The 19,850-nt window shown below is 38.9% G+C and overlaps 1 protein-coding gene across 1 annotated transcript in view; it reads left to right on the top strand.

Annotated features, from left to right (window-relative positions):
* The first annotated feature begins 574 nt into the window (after positions 1–574).
* Positions 575–19,850, top strand: part of FHL5 (four and a half LIM domains 5) — a 30,541-nt gene continuing 11,265 nt past the window's right edge. The window contains exons 1-3 of the mRNA XM_072857857.1: positions 575–686; positions 5,493–5,617; positions 17,689–17,870. Of these exons, the coding sequence (XP_072713958.1) occupies positions 17,712–17,870 (159 nt within the window). The 5' untranslated portion in view covers positions 575–686; positions 5,493–5,617; positions 17,689–17,711. The remainder of the gene's footprint in view (positions 687–5,492; positions 5,618–17,688; positions 17,871–19,850) is intronic.

Below are 19,850 nucleotides of genomic sequence, written 5' to 3' on the forward strand. Positions count from 1 at the left end.
CAAATTGTTCCAGCCCAGAAATTGCTTTAATAGTGTCAGAGGAGTTTTGCTGGGTCCCTGAAAGTCTTTTCTGAAATTGGAAGTGTTTCTCCTTGCCCCCCATTTCCTGTACACAACAGTCAGACTTTAGTAATCACGACTTTTCTATTTCTTTTCCGATTTACAAGCCCACATGATGTCTTTTGGATTCATTATGCATGGACCAAAGTGTATCTGGGAATGAATGATGACCCATCTTTTTTTTTCTTTTTTTCTTCTTTTTTCTTTTTTTTCCTATTTTTTTTTTTTTTCCTTTTTGTACTAAACAGTTTGGCGCTTTGGGGGGGTTTTAATTCTTCGGTTTTTTAACAGAAGTGCCTTTTTCCTTTTGACAACTGTCTGAAATATGTTCCTTTAAGAACCTCCTACATGGTATGTATTTGCAATTTGTAAACACAGTATGTCAAAGAATGATTTGATTCAGTGGTGAGGCAGCCAGCTATTTGCATGTCATGAGGTCTAAGGGAAACAAACTGACCCTCAGCCTTCCTCCATCCAGCCAAATTCTGATGGGACCCTCAAATAGCTCTGGCAAAGTGTTCTGTTTCTTTTGGACTTGATGAATGCTTGTTTCTGTGAAGACGTGTCATTATTTCTTCCTTTATTTTGCTGCACAAGTTACCAAGAGAAGCAGCTTAAAACCAAATGTGAGTATTGAGGCTCTTCTCCATTATTCCTTTATTTGATAATGTTTAAATGGGGTAGTATACAAAGTACCTAATTTAACATTTTGAGCAAGTAAGCAGGAACTTTTCAGACACAAAACTGCAAATTAAATTAGATGCAGAATTCTACACATCTAGCAAAAATTTTTATTTTGTGTACCAAAAGAAATACCACACATTTTTGGATGCAATTGTTTTCATTTTATTAATTGGCTCACTCATTAATTTACGGGAAGATTGTTTGGCGTTTCCTTTGTAATGAGATGAGGATTCATTTTGTTTACTCCAAAGAACAAGCCAACAATAAAAGTGTATGCTGTTTCCTGTGGCATTTGAATCACCATTTTTATCTCTTAGCAAGCTTTCATAGCTATTTGTTGTTGCAAGAAAACTTTCTAGGTAGTGTCTTTTCTGATAAGGTAAGTAACTTGTTTCTAGCATAACTAATTTTAACGCCTAACATGGATTGTTCTTGCTTTTTATTGAAGTAAAACCAGTTTCCAAGCTGGTGTTTATAGCAATATTTTGACTTGTTATAAAAATCAAGTATAATCTCCAAATTCTCCCTCTGTAAGACACTTTGTTTTATCTTTCAGCTATCACATTTTTAGGATCATAATTTTGGTTTGGAATTTGAAGGGAAAGAGTAGTATTGAAAGGATATACCACTTTTTACTGAAATGGTGCTGGAAATGTGTGCCTATATTGCAGAATTAAAAAAGAAGTATGGGCAAAGGTGGAAATATTCCTTAAATTAAAGTTTATGTATATTAATTGTACTGCTACCTGATTTCATAATGGCAGTCTTTTTGATAATGAGGTTAAAATAAAATTTGGACAAAACTATCAAGTATAATTTCCAGTTCAATAATACAAATGTTTGAAAATATATTTCTTTAACTGTCCCTGTTTTCAAAAGATTTGGTTTTATATATGGAGCTGGGCACAAAATCTCTTACATTTAGAAAACACGTCTCAGGTGTCTTTTTTTGTTTGTGGTTAATACTTTCACCCATATTTTTCTTCCGTTTGTGTGATGAGTTGACATTTCTAGAGTATTTTAGCAGAATAGGCTTTAACGGATTTAATATATTAACGTTATAACAGATTGCTGATGGTCTTGCCATGTAATTTTATTGCAGTGTCACAGAAGTCACTTTGATTCAAAGTTGTATAATTGGTAGAAACTTAAGATGACATACTAACCTTCTTGTAAGATTAGAGCAAAATGAAATCAAAAGCTGCTTGAAAGAGATTCTGATCAGTTGTGACCTATGGTATCTCCAGGTTATTTGCAGGCAGTCATATTTTATGAAGTGTATATTTTTGGTTGACTTCCTAAGACACGTTCTGTGGGCTATATACCAATAAGCCCACCTTTCTTCATTTTTTCCATATCTGAGTTTTATTTCTCAAAAGAAGTTAAAAACTTTTTGTATTGCCTAACCATGGACAGACAGAAATAAATGTGAAAATCTTAACCAGCGTGCTTCCAAATGTCAACCCCAAAATCAGAGGGTGAAATTCTGACCCTGTTCGAATGAGCAGCCCTCCTATCGACTAAACAAGCTCTAGATGCTATTCAGGCTTTTAGATCGCCTGGGGAATAAAACTGACCTGAGTTTTTCTGCACACTTCCCTGCCAGTAAAGGGTAAGATGATGTCTTATGACTAATTCTAGGATGCTCATAAAATTAACGATTTGCAGTTCAACTGTTCTATTAAAATCTCTAGAGCCCCAGGTCTGGAAGTTGGCATGGCAAAGGGCTGCTGATGCTCCACTTGCGCTCCTGCAGCGGAATTCATTCTTCTGGGAACAGGCGCGCAGCTCTAGTGAGAAAGGAGGCTGTGAACTCATTTCATACATTTGTATTTTCCTGTAAAATGTAACAGGGATGAAATAAGGATGGTTTTGTAGAAATATGCAAACATTACTCCAAAAACACTGATGAATTAAAAATAAGTTAATCAAGTTCTATAGCAAAGATACAGTGAGGGACAAGACTGTTACAAGGCTAACTAGTCTCCCTTGGTTGCCTCTATAATGATGGCTAATTTAAGTTTCCACTGGTAATCACCCTGGAGAGGAATTTATCTCTCTCTTTTAACTATAAAAAGTGCCTTGTTCATTAGGCTCAGTAGGCTTAGGTTAGCTTTTGTGAATATCCCCATTCTTCTCTGATATTGTACAGTGTACATTAGCTATCATCCCTCCTTGTTTCCCTTTCTTAGACTAAGAGTTTTCTTTGATTCTACTTCATTCATGCTAGTAGATTACTTTTCTTCTCAGCCATGGTTGCCTTTGAGTTTCAATTTTTCTAGCTCCGTATATAAGAACTGGTAAATTCTTGCACATCTCAGCGTATTATGGGCAATGGATCTGAACAGGCTGCCCTAGTTCATTGCTAGCCTCACACTTGGATGCTTTATAACTCGGAAAATTACTCATTTTCCTATAATGTATCTTTGTGCATAGATAGCAGAACTGATAGAAAGAATGACAGAGTGACAGAATGATAGAAAGAGTGACAGAGCATGGTGTAGCTGTTGACAGAGCACACACACAGGAGACCAGAATTCAGTCCAGAGTGTCCTCCAGCAAGTTGCCCTGTGCCTCAGTTCCCCATCTGTAAACTGGGTTTGTTACACTGGGGAGAAAAAAATTAGTTCAAACCAACGTTACCCAAAACTGTCTGGAAACAACCCAAATTGACTGGAAAATCCTTCATAATTAGGAACTCTCTCAACCGCTGTAGCCCTAAGAGGTTTGACACAAAACTGGAAAAATTCCACCCAGAAAATTTTGCGTAAGAATATTAATCATAACCTCAGAGTAATTAATGACAATTGCAAAGTTCACAACTGGAACATTTTATTGCTTCGGCTAATTTTAGAAGTGCTTTCTACCTCCAGCACTGGAGGTTGGCCACCTGGCAACCTTCGTACAGTGTTTTTAACTATCCCGGGCCAGTGCCATGGATACAGCCTGATGAGCGGACCCATCTAATGGCAAAGGCATAGCGACTGGCTTCCTTTCTTCCCACTCCTCCAGGTTTGCGCTCTGACCTTGAGCAAGTCAATTACTTTGCTTTGACAAGTATTAACCTTCTCTGTAGACCAGTATCTCACAGCTGTGTTTTAGGATTACTTTATTATTGTTGTTAGAAAAGCATTCTGAAACCTTTGAAAGGAAGGCTGTAAAATACTTCAAAGTATGAGGTTATAATTCTATTTATCATAAGCCCAGAACAGTATTAGGCTGTAAATCTATTTATCAGGAGCCCAGTCTTCCTCAAGTGAGCCTTCAAGTTTCAAATTCAGCCACATCATGATTCATTTATGTATTATAACATGCCAAATTGTGGCATAATTAGAGTTCTGTGAGTCTGGGATTCTATTTGCATGAAAAAAAAGGAAAAGATTAGAGGAAAAACTGTTTCATGCTGATCTTCTAATTGTCAATCTTTGTTTAGTTTGGTGCTTGAAAATTGAAGACTATTGAGAAACATTTCAAATTAAAAGCTCAAAACATTTTGGTTTTTTTTTTAAATACAGTAGCAGAATTCTTAATTTATTTAATCACTTGCTTAGACTTTTTACTGAAAACATTTACCAAATTTAACATAAATTAGCAGAAAGGACTGGAACTGTATTTGTTCCTTGATACAGTTTCTGCTGCTGCTTACCACTCTCCTCCTCCTCAGACTGACCTTCTCACCCACCGCTGGTCAGAGTTAGGGACTCCGAGCATCAGCTCATATTGAAACCAGTCAATTCCATTCTAGGTTTGCAAAAATGGTTGTTCTGCTACTGCTACGTGTCGGGCTTCACGTCACCACTTGAATAGACTTTACCAGTTTCAGTGGACTCATTGTTCCACAATTTCCTTGAGTTAAATAGCATGTTTTTAAAATGTTCCTAAATGTTAGAAAGGAGTTTCTTCATTCTCACCAAATTTATTCCAGAATTCTAAGACTTTACTGATGGTTTTTATTTGTCTAAGTAAAATGTTGACTGTCTTGGGTGTTCAGATAAACTTTAGCCTTAATTTTCCTTCAATCAGAATAGGGCAATCCTACACTGGAACCAGCTTCTATAGTGTGTATTTATAATCATAGAAAGAAATCCATTCTGAAAGTCATAGTGCCAAAAACAAAAAAAGGACCTTTTCACATGCCAGGACATTACAAAAATCCCAGCAGGGCAGTAACTGAAGGGTCAGTAACCTCACATCATAATAAAGAAAGACAGAATACCATGGTCTAGTCATTACAGGGTCTAATTTTAAATCATAGCCACTTTTAGGAAGATAGACTATGTTAAAATAGAAAGAAATATGTTTAATGTCTGGCACAGAGATTTTAAGGCTTAAGGGAAATGGTAGGATACCCAGTCACATAACTGTTCAGCAGACCTTATCTCCTAAGTAGGCAGAACAGGTAATATAAGAGGCACAAAGATTTCAAGTTCATGGCAAAGGTCGCTGTCAGGACATGAACAGAACCCAGGGCCGAGTCTCTCTAAGGACTGGCTGATGTTGCTGCTCACAGGACGCGAGGATTGAAGTTAAAACAGAGTTGATGCCATGACATACTCTATCTTGTTTGACGGGGCATTATCTACTCAACTGCTCAAGACTCAAGAGGTCTTCAGTTAACATTTTTTTCCTGGTTAATGGATGATGCACAAAGCCACATATTTAAAGAAAAGAAAAAAAAAAAACAACAAAACAAGCCCAACATTTTTTTCTATACTCAGTAACACGCCATTATTTTTCCTCCTTGGTAGAGGACGAACAAGAAGCTGAAGACCTTGACTTGCTGCCCTTTCTCCCATCAGCCCCACTCCTAAAGGGGTTCACTGCCTTCAAAAGCCCTGTTATCAGCTCTCTTCTAGAACTGAGTTTTTACATTGTGAGTCATATATCCTTTTGCTGTGTTGGAATGAAATGTGCTAGTTTACTATCAACAGTGAATATAGGACATGTCATAAAAGAATGTGTATATCTGAATATTTTAATCTTTTTTTCCCCCCAGCCCAAAGAGCAGCAGCCTGCCCTTGATGCACCTGCATAATTAAACTAGTAAGGTTTTCCAGCTTTACAGTATGTTTAAAACAAATACAGGACAGAGAATAAAAGGAAAAAGTCACCCTGCAATAATTTCACATCTTTAGTGAAATGCACACACAGTCAAATTGTACTAGTTTGTAACTGCAACCTTGGTACAGATGTTGAGACTCCGTAAGTGAATTGTGCCTAGCACTCTCCAGTAGATATGAGGACACCAACCCTAACATGCAGAGTTAAAAACCTAATCCAGAAAATATTAAATCACCTAATTTGACATCCACAAATCGAGTGAAATTATTCAGCTGCATTAGTTTACGTACATATGCAAGTGTTCCTGGGGTCCTGTTCTAAGAGAAGACAAAGCAGGTGTTCCCGTAACACTTAGGGGGGGAGCAGAAGGAAGTTAAGTAAGTCTGCTTAAGAACACCCACAGTGTATTTTCATGTTGGTTTGTTGTTGTGCACTTTCCTGGAAACCTTTCTCGCCCTCTGTCTCAGTTACATTGTATATGTACAGTTCATTACTGTAAAAGCAGTAGAATACAAAGAGTACCACATCTTTCAGGTTTTCTCCACCGGGTTAGAGTTTTCATGGTCTGTCTACCTAGCAGATGCAATATATGCATATGTATTTTAATAAGGCTGTGTTATTATTGGATCCCTGTATTCCAAAGAGATTGCAATTGCAGAGGATCATTACAGCTCTATCTTGTAGCAATGCCTACTGTGTTAATTGTCAGTAAAAATCCAGAGTGTGTAGGTAGTCCTTGTTTTGAGATCAGGCTGTTATTGGTTCTAATCAATGTTTCTGCCCATTCCTTCTCTATTTGATCCTGCCCCTTAGGACTGCCTATCCTGAAGCCTGCTTTCCCTTGGGAAGGTCCACGGAGGCACACTGTGGAGTTCCTCTCCATGAAGGGGAGACTGCCACAGCAATGATCACCCTAAACAGCTCACATATAATGTGAAGAGAGGGTATATATGCTACATTTGCAGTTGCCAGTATTTCTTACACTGTACACAGCAGTGACTTCACAAAATATGATTCCTGTGAGGGTAAGAAGCAGTTCAGGGCTTGTCTGCAGAACCATGTCATCTCTGTTTTCAGTGAAAAGTTTGGTAAGAAGGTGGCAGCTAAGACTGATGGAGCTCTGCAAGCAGCAAAACTGGCCATTCATTGGGCCTAAAAATCTAAATACCTGGGAACAATGATAATTGAAGTAGGGATCTTGCATACCAATACTCCTTGCAGTAGCCTTTGCTTTTCCTAAACTATAATGCCACCTAGCTCATGACAATCTTTTAACAGGGCTGAGATTAGAAGTCTTTAGATTTGGTTCATTTTGATGAGGTGTTGTATATTTATTATAAAAGTGCTGCAGCTCGGTTTATTTTTTTTCCTCAGAAAACTAGGTCAGGTTGGCACAGCGCAGTTGGGAGAAAAAAAAGAAGGCTGTGCCACTGCAGCAGACGCTTTGTTACCACTTGGGGGTTTTATGTTTGGTTTTGGGGGAAGGAGGTCGGTTTTTTTTTTAGATAGGGTAATGAAAATCCCTTCCAATTTTAGCTTGCTGCTAACATTGCTGCTGCTGCTCATCTTTTCCTTATTGTTCATTTTATTTCTTAAAGCAGTTCTAAAGTAGGTCACAGGCTTTTAAAGAACCCAGCTAGAAAAAGTTGTACTGTGTAGTCAGTTGTAGTTGGTTTTTTTTTTTAGAAGGATTTTAATTCATGTGATGTACCCGTTCTCACAAGACACAGTACTCTTCATCTGCCTTTCTGTCCCTGAAATAAAATGTAAGGGTGGGGGAAATCCAGTCTCTGCAGTTGATGCATCTGCAAAGACAAGGAATGGCCTATTTTTTTATCAAGATCTTAAAGACTGCAGTCAGCATCAGCGTTGCCTATTGAAGCTCTGTTACCTCTTGTTAGTGGCAAGGCTGTTCCGTTTCACGGCCTGTGAGCACTTCACTCCCCGCTGTATCACAGGCATCATTTCCTCTTGCTGTTGTTTTCCCCAGGAAAGCTTTCAGTCCCGAAGGCAAGCTTGTTTCATTTTCAGGTAGATGTGTTCCTGCCCAGTGGTGTTAGTATACTGCTAAGGTGCTGCTGGTTCCTTGGTGGACTTCTGCTCATGTGCAAGCATCTTGACTTTAGTGCACTGTGTAGAGGGGAATCTGGAGCCAGATGTGCAGATGCTGTTGTAGCAGAGATCGCTCAGAAGTGCTGCTCTAATTTGCACAGTGGGGATGAACTCGCTGGTAAAAGTCTCAGATCAGGATTTCAGCACATGACTTCATTTGTAACTTCAATTTTCTTTTTATTTAAGCATTTTAAAAAATATTTTCCATGATCAGGGGATTGTAGGTGAGGGTGGAGACAGGAAAGGGGACTGGAAAAACCAGGCAGAAAGGGTGGTGGGGAAGGCTTTGTATTCATTGCCAGAGATCAGCTGTGGTTTCAGTGATCAATTCTCTTCCTGACCAGTTCAGCCCCAAATATTTAATGTTTCTCTTTCTCTTTTAAAGACATTTAATACTTGCTGGGTTGTAGGTTGATAGAAGGAAATTATATTAATATTTCCATGCAAGTACAGTATGTTATTCTCTACATTCCCACTATTTTAATTTAAGAAACTGTAACCCAACGTAAACGTCCTTTTGCTACTAAATTTATTCTCTCAAAATTAAATCACTCTAACTCAAATTCACATCTTTTTTCCTAGAATAAAAGTTAACTATAAAATTGCTTCTTCAAATTAAATTTTTAACTTTATATAAAAAATAAAATTTAAGTTTTTACTATATTTTTTTCCATTGAGAATTTAAGATCCATTTTTAGACCAATATTTTTCAGCCAAATTTCACTTTTTTGAATTCTACTTTTCTAAAACAAACTGACATTCTCCATGACGTGGGGTTTTTTAATTCACAAATATTTTCTATTAAAATACATCAAAATTTTAAAATTAAAAGTGTTAGAGCATTTTGAATCAAGCTTAGTGCAACACTCCTTTTTCTTCCAAAAATACTGTGATGCAATAACTTTTTTTTAAATTTATATTAGTTTTGGAAGCTTATAAATGCTCAAGTTTCAGAGCATGAATTTAATCCTCTAAAAGGGATTAGGAAACTTTCCTCATGAGCAGGTTGTTGCCTAGCCATCCTTTGTAGGATTTCTTGCATCTTCCTTAGGACGGTTTTGCCTGCTGAACCGAAAAAAAAATATATACAGTTATAGTCATTTTCCTTCACACAGTCTTTAAGTCATTGCAAAATAATTTTTAGATCTGCTTTCTCTGCTGAGTTCTGGTAAAGAGTATATTTAGTGTAGATGTCAGTGCCTCAAACACTCCTTTATACCTCGTTGTTCTGTACAGGGCAGTGGCTGAGTGGAGCACTGTCTATGTTTCCTTCTGAGCCAAGTCATCGAAATAGTCAAGATTACTGAAGGCATCCAGACCTTCACATCTCTTCTGTAGCCTGGTCTGTAACAATTAACACCAGCTTAAAATTAGAAATGATCAGTGAGGAAAAGGAGGTTTGACTTGCACCAGCCTGCAACAACAAAAATAACGAAATCTTCTTTACTGTGGTAAACCAGATAGTGCAGACAAGCCGCTAACTCCTTTCCACCAAAAAAGGCCCAGCTTTTGGGCAGTACTTATATCTAAGTATCAGGCTGGTTGACAAAGGACATGTTGATCATGTTTCACACTCAGTGACAACACAGAAAATAACCTGTGTCTCTCTTAATTTCACACATGGCTGGGAATTGAGAATGTTGGAAGTGGTTTTTCCCTGTGGAAATGCTGAATCTACTGAAACTGGTTTTTTCTTTGACAGAAATTATCTAGAATCACTAGTTTCCTTTGCTCTTTCCTCTCTAACAAATGTCATGCAATTCCACTGAATGTATTTCAATTGAGAAGTATTTCAAGACTAAGTTTACCAGATTGAAATATCAGGAAACATTGAAATTAATTGTAATGAAGAACCTAATTGCTTATGTATTTTTTTAAATCCCCCTTTTTTATTATATTTGAAAATATCTTTCAAAAACTGTGCTCCAAGCATATAGGCAGCAAAGCTCTAAAGCATGCATTCAGCTTCAGGCATGTAAATATTACAGCTGAAAGCAATAGCATTTCTCACGTGTTTAGACTACGCATATGTCTAGCTTAGATGGGGACTCACAATCAATCATCTACAGGAGACCTGTTTTGTTGTTATGGGAGTGACCCCGCTCCTGCTCAAATGCCCATGAGGGAATACTGAGGTTTTGTGGACTCTTTCACCCTCCCTCTTTTATCATTCAGCAGTGATAGACCTTTCTGTGGTCCATCAGAGAATCACAGAATGGTTGAGGTGGCATGGGACCTGTGGAGATCATCTAGTCTGACCCCTTGCTTAAGCAGGATCACCCAAAGCAGATTGCCCAGGGCTATGTCCAGTCAGGTTTTGAATATCTCTAAGGCTGGAGACTACACAAGCTCTCTGGGCAACCTGTGCCAGTGTTCAACCGCTCGTACAGTGAAAGGTTTTTTTTCTTCTGTTTAAGTGGAATCCCTTGTATTTCAGTTTGTGCCCATTGCATTTTCTCCTGTCAGCAGGCACCACTGAGAAGAGCATGGCTCCTTCTTCATTCCCTCCCTTCAGGTATTTGTACACATTGATGAGAACCTGGAGGCCTTTCCTCATAGGAGAGATACTCCAGTCCCTCAGTCACCTTTGTGGCCCTTTACTGGACTCTTTCCAGTAGCTCCCTATCTCTCTTGTACTGGGGAGCCCAGAACTGGACCCAGCACTCCAGATGTGTCTCGCTAGTGCTGAGTAGAGAGGAAGGATCACCTCCCTCAACCTGCTGGCAATGCTCTTCCTAATGCTCCACAGGATGTTGTTGGCCTTCTTAACCACATGGGCGCGTTGTTGGCTCATGTTCAGTTTGTTGTCCACCAGGACCCCCACGTCCTCCTCTGCAAAGCTGCCTTCCATGTGGCTGGCCCCCAGCATGTGCTGGTACCTGCAGTTATTCCTCCCCAGAGGCAGGACTTTGCATCTCCCCTTGTTGAACTTCATGAGACTCCTCTCACCCCACTTCTCCTGGTGGGGTAGTTCTGGATGACAGCACATCCATCTGGGCTATCAGCCACTCCGCCCAGTTTTGTGTCATCTGCCAGTTTGCTGTGGGTGCCCTCTGTCCCATCCATCGTCCAGGTCATTAATGAAGATGTTGAACAGTATTGGACCCAGTGTCAACCCCTGAGGTACACCACTAATTTCATTACTTTAAATTGTCTCCTTTAACATTGTACCTAGGATTCACTAATGATTTCTCAGCCACATCTAAGCTCATGGCTGCTTCGCTTTTGGAACTTGGGCAGCTGAAGCTAATAAATTTAAAACTGTCTAAATGTCTTCTAAGTATATAACTCACCAGCTAATTTGGGTATACTTTTTCACATGGCCCATTTGTACCAGATGCGATCCTCTAACCTGTTTTATTGTTGCATGTATAGAGTATGACTGAGAATACTGCCAGGATTTTACATGAAAAAATACACCAGTACATGGTTGAAATATTTCATGGCTTCATTTGACTGTATAAATCTGACAGTACTCAGAAAGGAATGAGCTCCATAATGAAGACAGGAGAAAATTTTGACTGTACCAGACTATGTGAAAACCTGTAAAAAATATGGGTAAGAATGACTTCAGAAAAATAAAAGAAATTATCTAAGCCATAGCATTAACCCTACTTTTTTCATATATTGCTGCTTGTGAAACTATTGACAGCACCCAGGAATCTCAGCAGATGAAAAGGTTTTGTGTTCCTGGGTAATAGGTTGGGAGAGACTTGAATCGATACCGAGCACTCCACTGACAGTTTGTCTCTACTTAAACACGGAGCTGCATTATTGACCAGCAATACTGCTGATCAGCCGAGCTTGTTGTGTTCAGAATAACAGGGCCAGTTATTCTGGACTGGAATCTTTGGGCACCGGGGTAGTACTTGTGTTAAATGATGAATTGCACTCCCTGACTCTCACGTGTTGATTAGTTAAAAAAAAAAAGAAATCCAGCAAATAATCTAGGTTTAATTCTGTAGCCAGTTAGCAACTTTTCTGCCTGCTTCTTCCAAAAACCAGCTTTCAGCTACTGCATTTGACATGCTTATTTCTGACCTCTGATTTTTCTGTACAGTGGGTTTCCTGTGATGGTAATTCTTGAGCTTTGCTAGCAAGGCTCACAACAGAGGAAGAATATCCATTAGGAGAGATGCATACAGAGTGAGTAATTAATTTGAATTTTGCCAACTAAATTGCTCAGGCTGACCTCGGTAGCAAGTACAGGTTATATTGGACAAGCTGGATGCTGCTGGTGAAAGTTCTGTGGCTAAACTAAAGGAAATACCTAGCTTGCCGTAGAGGCAACGGGGCTAGGCTATTAAACCCACTCTGTAGCTAGAAAAGAGAGCTTGAGGGACATAGGCTAATCAGGTCTCTTCTGCAACAGCATTTCTGTATGTCTGCACCACTCTGAACACTTAGTTGAGGCACTTTCACTGCTCTAATTTGTCCTAGTTTCAAGTTTAGGTAACTAGCAAATTATGTTGTACTGGGATAAAGGAAGACTTTAGATGACTACACTAATGTTTGAGTTTACACGGTGTAAACAAAGCAGACAGCAATACCAATTAAGGTGAAACAGAATTCCTGGGATGCTCGGTCCCCTAGTTAAGCCAGAGCTCTTGCCCTTTTTGCTTGTGGTCATGGAGTGTGTAAACACGGTACAATGCCGTGTGGTGCAGTTACCTGATCAGCCTCTAAATGAGCTGCTTTGCCTAGACAGTCCACCAAAACCATGTCACTTGTGGATCCTGAAGCCATATAGTCACATTCTTATAGGACAGTCCTGGTTGGCATCCATCCTGGCTGCTTAAAGCAGAACGTCATCAGCGAGAGCTCTGCACCCACTCAGATGCTCCCAGAACCTGACTTTGTATTACTGTGCTGTGCCACGGAGATAAAACAGCTTGTTCAAAGTTAACACCTGTGTCTCTACTTTCCTGTAGGTAATTGTTTTGACTTGATCTGTAATATATGCCCTTGGTTCCTAAGCAAAAATTCTAGTATTCCTTGGTTCCTAAGCAAAAATTCTAGTATCCTTCAACACTCCAGCATAACTTAAAGGTATCACTGGGAAAATTGCAGTTACTCTGAGGGAGGGAAGAGACAAAGCAAGGGTATTGCCAGAGTTTTGAAAATACAGCATACGTTTAACTGTCTCGTGAGTTCATTTTTCTTGAGGTGTCAGGGCTTCTATTAGGTTTAGTCACAACAGCAAAATAATGGATTTCTGGGGCGTAGCAGGCATCCAGAGAAATCAAGAAACGGTGATCTCTGAAATGAGGAAAAATTTCCTTGTAAAACCTTGTTAGAAACTTTTATTTATAAAATAATGATATTGTTAGAAAATTTTCCCTATAATGATATTGTTAAGGTTACAACTGCATTGTAAAGCTGAGTCACTAATGTATTTTGCAAATGTATGTGATTAATTGTTCAGCAGCTCTCACCAAAAAAAAACAAAATGGGGAAAATGAAATCAGCAAATTTATGCAAAACCATGTTCCAAGATTAAAAAATGTACTTAACTGAAAATAAACTGGTGACCCCCTCATAATAGATCAATTCATTTTTCTTATCCCTCAGTGTTGTTGCAATGATTTATTTTGCCATCATTTTTCTTTCTTTATGCTTCCCTAATAGAGAGGCTTGTTCCATTCATTGTATGTTCTTAAGGAAAAAGATGATGCAGTTCAATAGCAGTCTTATTTAGATTGGGAAATAGTCCATTAGAATTGACATAAAACAAAAAGTACAATATTTTTACACGTATGTATAAAAAGGCGTACCTACATGCCTATGTATATTAATTCCCATCTAAGTAGGACTAATGTTTCTGGGCTTTTTATATTTATATAACCTAAGGGAGATTAACATACATTTATAGAAAATATCAAGATAAATCATAAAGAGACATATTAACGTCATGGCTGTGCTTTTTAGCTCCAGTGAGAAAACAAGCATTCCTTTCCTGATGGTTACCCATTTATCAGGTTTCACAACTTCACAACCATTTTCTTATGGCTTTCTTCGCTGGAGGTCTTCTAGTGCTCTGCATCTTACAGGAAACCATTTGACTCTACAGAAAGTCCCTCTCCTAATTTGTTGTAACTAAATTCTATCTTAACCTGCTGGAATAGCAGGCAGACTAGCCAGCTCCGTTGTTTTATTTTCCTCTGCTTTATAATTCATACCATGAGACTGCTGCATTCTCGAATCTGACCCCAGGGTCTCCAGTTGCAATATCCTCGCATCTTTGGCAACATCTCTCTGCTCCCCCTTGAAATATCCTAACACTACAAATGGTATCGCGTATCCATGCCTACTAGGTACATAAAAATCAATGGTATTTAGCTTTGTTCCAATTTTGATAACAAAATCCTCTTTTCCCAAGGAATGAAGACATCACACTCTTTCCCTGTGCCTAGGACATGAGTTAGCAGCTGGAATGCTGGAGTCAGCGTTTCATTCCATGAGAGTGAATAGCATCAGACCTCCAGAGATTTCTTCAGTGACCTTCAAAATACAAAGTCTAGCTTCCAGCAAACTTAAAGTAAACATATTTCTCTAGAGATTAGGATCAAAGCACAAGAAAAACATTCTACTTAGCTATGTGGTGCTCATACCATTATTTATTTATTGGAGCAAGGGTAAGTGGTGCTAGGGGAGATGAGATTCACTTTTTTTGTTGCATTGTCTAACAGTAGAAGTAGTTCATGAAGGTTGCCCAGACCTTTGCCAAGAGATTTGCAAAAATCATCATTCTTTTTCATGCCATTGCTGCTTCATTCCCAAATATGGTTTTGTATCATCATGGTCAAACCCTGAAGACTTTTTCTGAAAAAAAGCCTTGGGTGACTTCAGTGTTTTACTAGAGGAGCAGCTCAAGGACACCCCCAGGCTTTGACTCAGGTCTTGGGTGTACTTTTTTAATGTTCTCAAGCAACCACTGTCATCTCTAAAACAGGAGTAATGGCACTTTGTTCCCATATCCATATAGGTTTTTAGGAGGATAACTACATTACAAATGCAGAAGTTCTAGAGTATTACAATAGCAGGTCTTGTATGTGTATATAACCCAGGCTTCCTGGAACAGATTGGCTTCCTGGGAATAAAAAAAAAAAAATCAAGAAAACTACTTTTTGAAGAAAATTGTTGGGTATGCAGAGTTTTCAGTAACTTAAAAACCTATCACCATTCAATAGAATGAAAAAACAGATGTATCTGCAGATATCTGAAGCTATTTTTTGGTGAGCTTTCTACAACAAAAAGCACTATAAGTAACAGGTAAGCTCTTAATGCATTCCCTGTTAGGATTTTCCTGTTGCCACTTTTAGGCTGAGATGAAACTCTGTTAGGAAGCTGGGGTAGTGATTCAGCAGGGAGGAAATCAGAAAAGTAGTCTACTCAGGGTTATCCTCAGAGGCAGTTATCCTCAGAGGGTTATCCTCAGGCAACTCTAACTCCCACAGAAAAAGGAATGAAAATTCCTCTGAAACCCAGTTTCAAGCCTGTCCTATGACCTTGAATATGGAGCCCAGTTAACCACAAACATTCCTTGATTGTCTCCCTAGCCACCAATTTGTACTGCTTCCCCAAGATAGAAAATGAGCAAAACTTAACCTTGATTTTGGTGATGACTACGTAGCGACCATACACTGAATTACTGCGCTGTGTCTGGTTTTATATGTCATGTTGTGTAAATGTACAAGCTGATGGATGTCATTTTCTCATGCACGTGGGGTCATTCGTTTCACATTCAAGTCTCTGTTTGATCTTAAGGAAATGGAAGTCCAGATTCAAGCCCTGTTATACTATTATTCCAAGGATATCACATAAAACACATCTGTAATACTTTTAAGCAAGTATGTTTCCCACTGATCTGAGTTACAGATTATTTGACTTCCTTACTACACCCTGTCTTGGCTAGCACAAAGATTTAGGGTAGTCAGAAACACACTAAATCAATTCAACTCAAAAGATTTCCAATTTACAGTAACAAGTTTTCCATAGCTTGTGCCAAACGATCAAGTCATTACTTCTGGTCTGAGATAAGCATTATAGCCTCTCTCTCTGCCCCCTTTTCACTGTCTTTCTATTATCCCTCCAGGAATAGACTAAGAAATGCCTGACCTTATGCATTGGTGCCAGCAAAGACCTGCAATAATTGTTCCTTCTCATAGTTCAAACAATCATACTGGATTACATCTGGCAAAGCAGAAACCCAGAGAAAGATTAAATGCCTTTTTAAAACTGAACCGTGGGTATAAGAACCATGGGCAGTGAGTGTATGAAAACAAGTATGAGGGAGTAATTCTAAATGGACTAGATGTAAACTCTGTGATGGCAAGTACTCCCTCAAATCTTGTTCTTCATACGCTTCTGATCCTTACTCTCAGGCTTTGCGTCTGGTTAAGATAAACTGATTTGCACCGTTATTCAAAGTGCAAAGATTTCAGCTGCCAAAAGTCACCGATATGTAAATATTTTAGGAGACCTTCCCTGGTTGTTCTCAAATCCTCTAAAATTTATGATTGCTGGCACTGACTGCAGCGGCACTCAACGAGTTTAATGAAGGGTGCAATCCAATGAGTCCAGCAGATGTTTCTGGGTTTGCTTCACTGGGAACTTTCTGGATTCTTCTTCCTTCATTCCCAGGAATCAAGACCCAATTTTAGCAAAGTGCTGATGATCCAATCAGCAACAAGAAGACTGAAATAAGTCTTCATCTCTACAATCCTTAAAACGTTCAGCATTGCAGGTTTATAAGCAGCTGATGTTTGGATACTTATTCAAGCCTCTTTAGCCTGGAAAACTGAAGGATGGGAAACTCATACAATTGGCTCTCAATAGGTTTGTGGTATTTCCTGCACTTGTCTGGCACAGAAATATAATCTATCTCACAGTTTTCTGGCACAGAAATATAATCTATCTCACAGTTTTCTGGCACTGCCAACGGGGAACCTGGCAATACAGAAATATGTAAGAAAAGACAATCTTTTCCAATAACAACAAGGGAAAATTACTTTAAGTTATGATTTTGTTTGAGTTATGATTAGTTTATTTATATATTTTGCTCTTTTGCTATCCAGGGGTATTTGTGTCACCTTACATTGCTACCAAATGAAAGGTTGGACTCGATGATCTTAAAGGTCTTTTCCAACCTATACGATTCTGTGATTCCGTGATTCTGTGAAATGCTAGCAGCACAGCTGGGATTATGCAGAACCAGCCATATAGCTTGGAGTCCCTTGTCCTCCTTCTGTTCAGTCAGGTAGAAGTGGGGGTATTTTGAAAAGGAAGGAATGAGCAGAAGACAGGAATGGCAAAAGAAAACCAGGAACACACTACAAAGTCCTTGCCACTTCTCTTTAGCCTTTTAACTCTGCAGTTGGTTTAAATTTTGAACTATAGCTTCTATCTCCATTCCATGATTTCTGGATAAACCATGCCTCACAATACAGTGTATGATGCCCATAATGTCAGTAGTTGTATGTAGAGAATGTGAAGACGGTTTCATTTTTAGGTACCTGACCTATCAGTGTAAGTACCACTAGATTAAGCTGAAGCAGCCTTCTTGCTGCCCATTATGTAGGTAACACAATACACAGTATATGTTGTTAAAGACTACCATTCTGTTATGGAACAGCCCAGCATTAGAAATCCAGGGCACTGCAAATGACCATGAAATGCCTCTCCTAATATTCACAAGTAAAGCAGCATTATTTATTATTTGGGCAAGCAAACAGTCATCCACTGAATTACAAGATTTTTCCATCTTTCCAGATCACGTGAAGAACCCCGCCAGAATGACCAGCAATCACACAGACTGTCATTACTGCCTGCAGTCTCTTCGTGGAAGGAAGTATGCATTAAGAGAAGAAAACGCTTATTGCGTTACATGTTATGACAGCCTGTTTGCCAACCCCTGTGAAGAGTGCAAGCAACCTATTGAGTGCAATTCCAAGGTAAAGATTTAGCTTTCACTTCTTGTTCTTTGCTAAATTACACATAAATCCCATTTCTTTAATAGCAGATTCTGTATCCAGCCCTCTGCATATCCCTGTGCTGGTGAAGAGACCTAAGCATAGCTGTTGTACATCCACGCACAACAGAGAGAAACACTGCTATTTTCCCAGAATAAGAAAGCTCCGGGGCCAAACATTAGGAAATCTGCACATATGTATACCTCAAACATATGTCAATGCTGTGGTGTACGTGTGGACCACAACTGGACTCCATGCTTCACGTCCAGTCACTCACTAGCTGCAGAGACTTCACAGTGCTTGAGTGACGGTAGGGTGCTGGTATAATTCAGTAGATCAGGTTGAGTGAAACTTTGGAATTTCTGAGAGATGTCCATTGAGAAAAGTATTTTGAGTATTGGATAAATTACTTTTACTGTAGGTAAAAGCTTGACATGCAGATGTCAAGCTGAAAAGAAACCATGTTTATAATTCATATATTATTCCCTCTGTCTTTTGGAAATTAAGTATATTTTAATTTTAACTTAATTCCATGCTTACCTTGCTCATCTCATAGATGGCGTGTTAGCGGCAGTGTTTCTGGGCTTGGCTTCCTTTTCACCTCTCCCCTTTTTTAGAATATAATTAATAATATTAGTTCTTCTGTGGTCTTTGACAGGGTTTCCAGTACCCCATACTTCAATTTACAGCCTGTACACTTGACTTTGAATTTTAAGTTCAGATAAAACCTGTCAAAATGCCTTTGTTTTGCCGAGTTCAGTATGTAGTGCTCACCTTCTCCCCATGCTTGCTTTGCCTATGTTCTTTTGAAACAAAAGGTCAGAAAGTTATTAAAATAAGCCTCTTGGGAGGCCTCCCCAGCCAAAGCACTTCATGGTTTTCAAAACACATTGTCTGAGTACTCAGTACTGTAGAGGAATCATCCAAGGAAATTGCTCACTTGGATGAAGACGCTTCTCAAACTCTCATCAGCATTTTTCAACAGCAAACTTGTACACATAGCTCTAGTCAGCGTCACCTGGAGAACATGTGCTCTGAGCTCACTAATTCCATTTTAAAATTGAAAATTAAGTAAGTGGCAGGACTACTGATGTCAAAGATCATTAACAAAAGTCATGTCTTTGAACTGAGTGGAGGGAAAAACTGGAAGAAAAAAGCAGGAGTAACACGCAAGGAGTGCAACAGGCCAGAGTCAGCTAGAAAAGTGGCCCACAGAGATCTACAGCTGGTTGTCCCACCTCTGCCCGGGTGCTAGAGCTTGGCTCTCTTCCTCTCCTTCTTACCCAGCCTTCGCCTCAGGCTGCTCTGAGGCGATAGCCTATTTTCTAAAAGATTCAGAGTGCTAACTAATGCAAATGAAAGTGTTAAGTGCTCAGCACCTCCTGAAATGAAGCATGGTATGTATTTCATTTTTAACACTTTAAAGGGTGGGGATCTGACAAAGGAGAAAAATGAGATTGGATTTACGTCCTTTTTTGCTTCTTACTTATACAGGAGACCTGGAAGGGTCTGGTTTATTTTTTAAGGTGGGGGGTTTTTTTGGTGGTGCATTTTTCCCTTGTTTTTTTAACCTTGGAAAAATAAAATCTGCTCTTTTTTTGAATTCTTAGTGGAGGTCTCATACATATACTATTAGCTTTTTCATCCCCTAAGCCTGCTGAGTCTTAAACAAACATTTTTCTGCCAAGTTTTTAGGAGGAGTTATATTAGGTGTAAACAAAAGCAATGATTTTTTAATAATCTTCCTAAGAATCATTTTGTTCTCAATGAGATTTTAATCGCTTGTTTTCTGCAATAATACGATCTCTCTTTAGTGTTACGTAGTGTCAGCTGGAAGAAAAAGTAGTAACATTAAAAAATACATGAAGTTCATTTCAAAGTCTGTAGAGAATGCACTTCTTGTCAGGTTCCTGTGCACATTAAAAATGTTGATCACTTGTTTCCCTTTGAAGGCCAACTGTA

This window comes from Ciconia boyciana, chromosome 3, assembly GCF_034638445.1.
Source record: "Ciconia boyciana chromosome 3, ASM3463844v1, whole genome shotgun sequence".
In the NCBI taxonomy this organism is placed as follows: Eukaryota; Metazoa; Chordata; class Aves; order Ciconiiformes; family Ciconiidae; genus Ciconia; species Ciconia boyciana.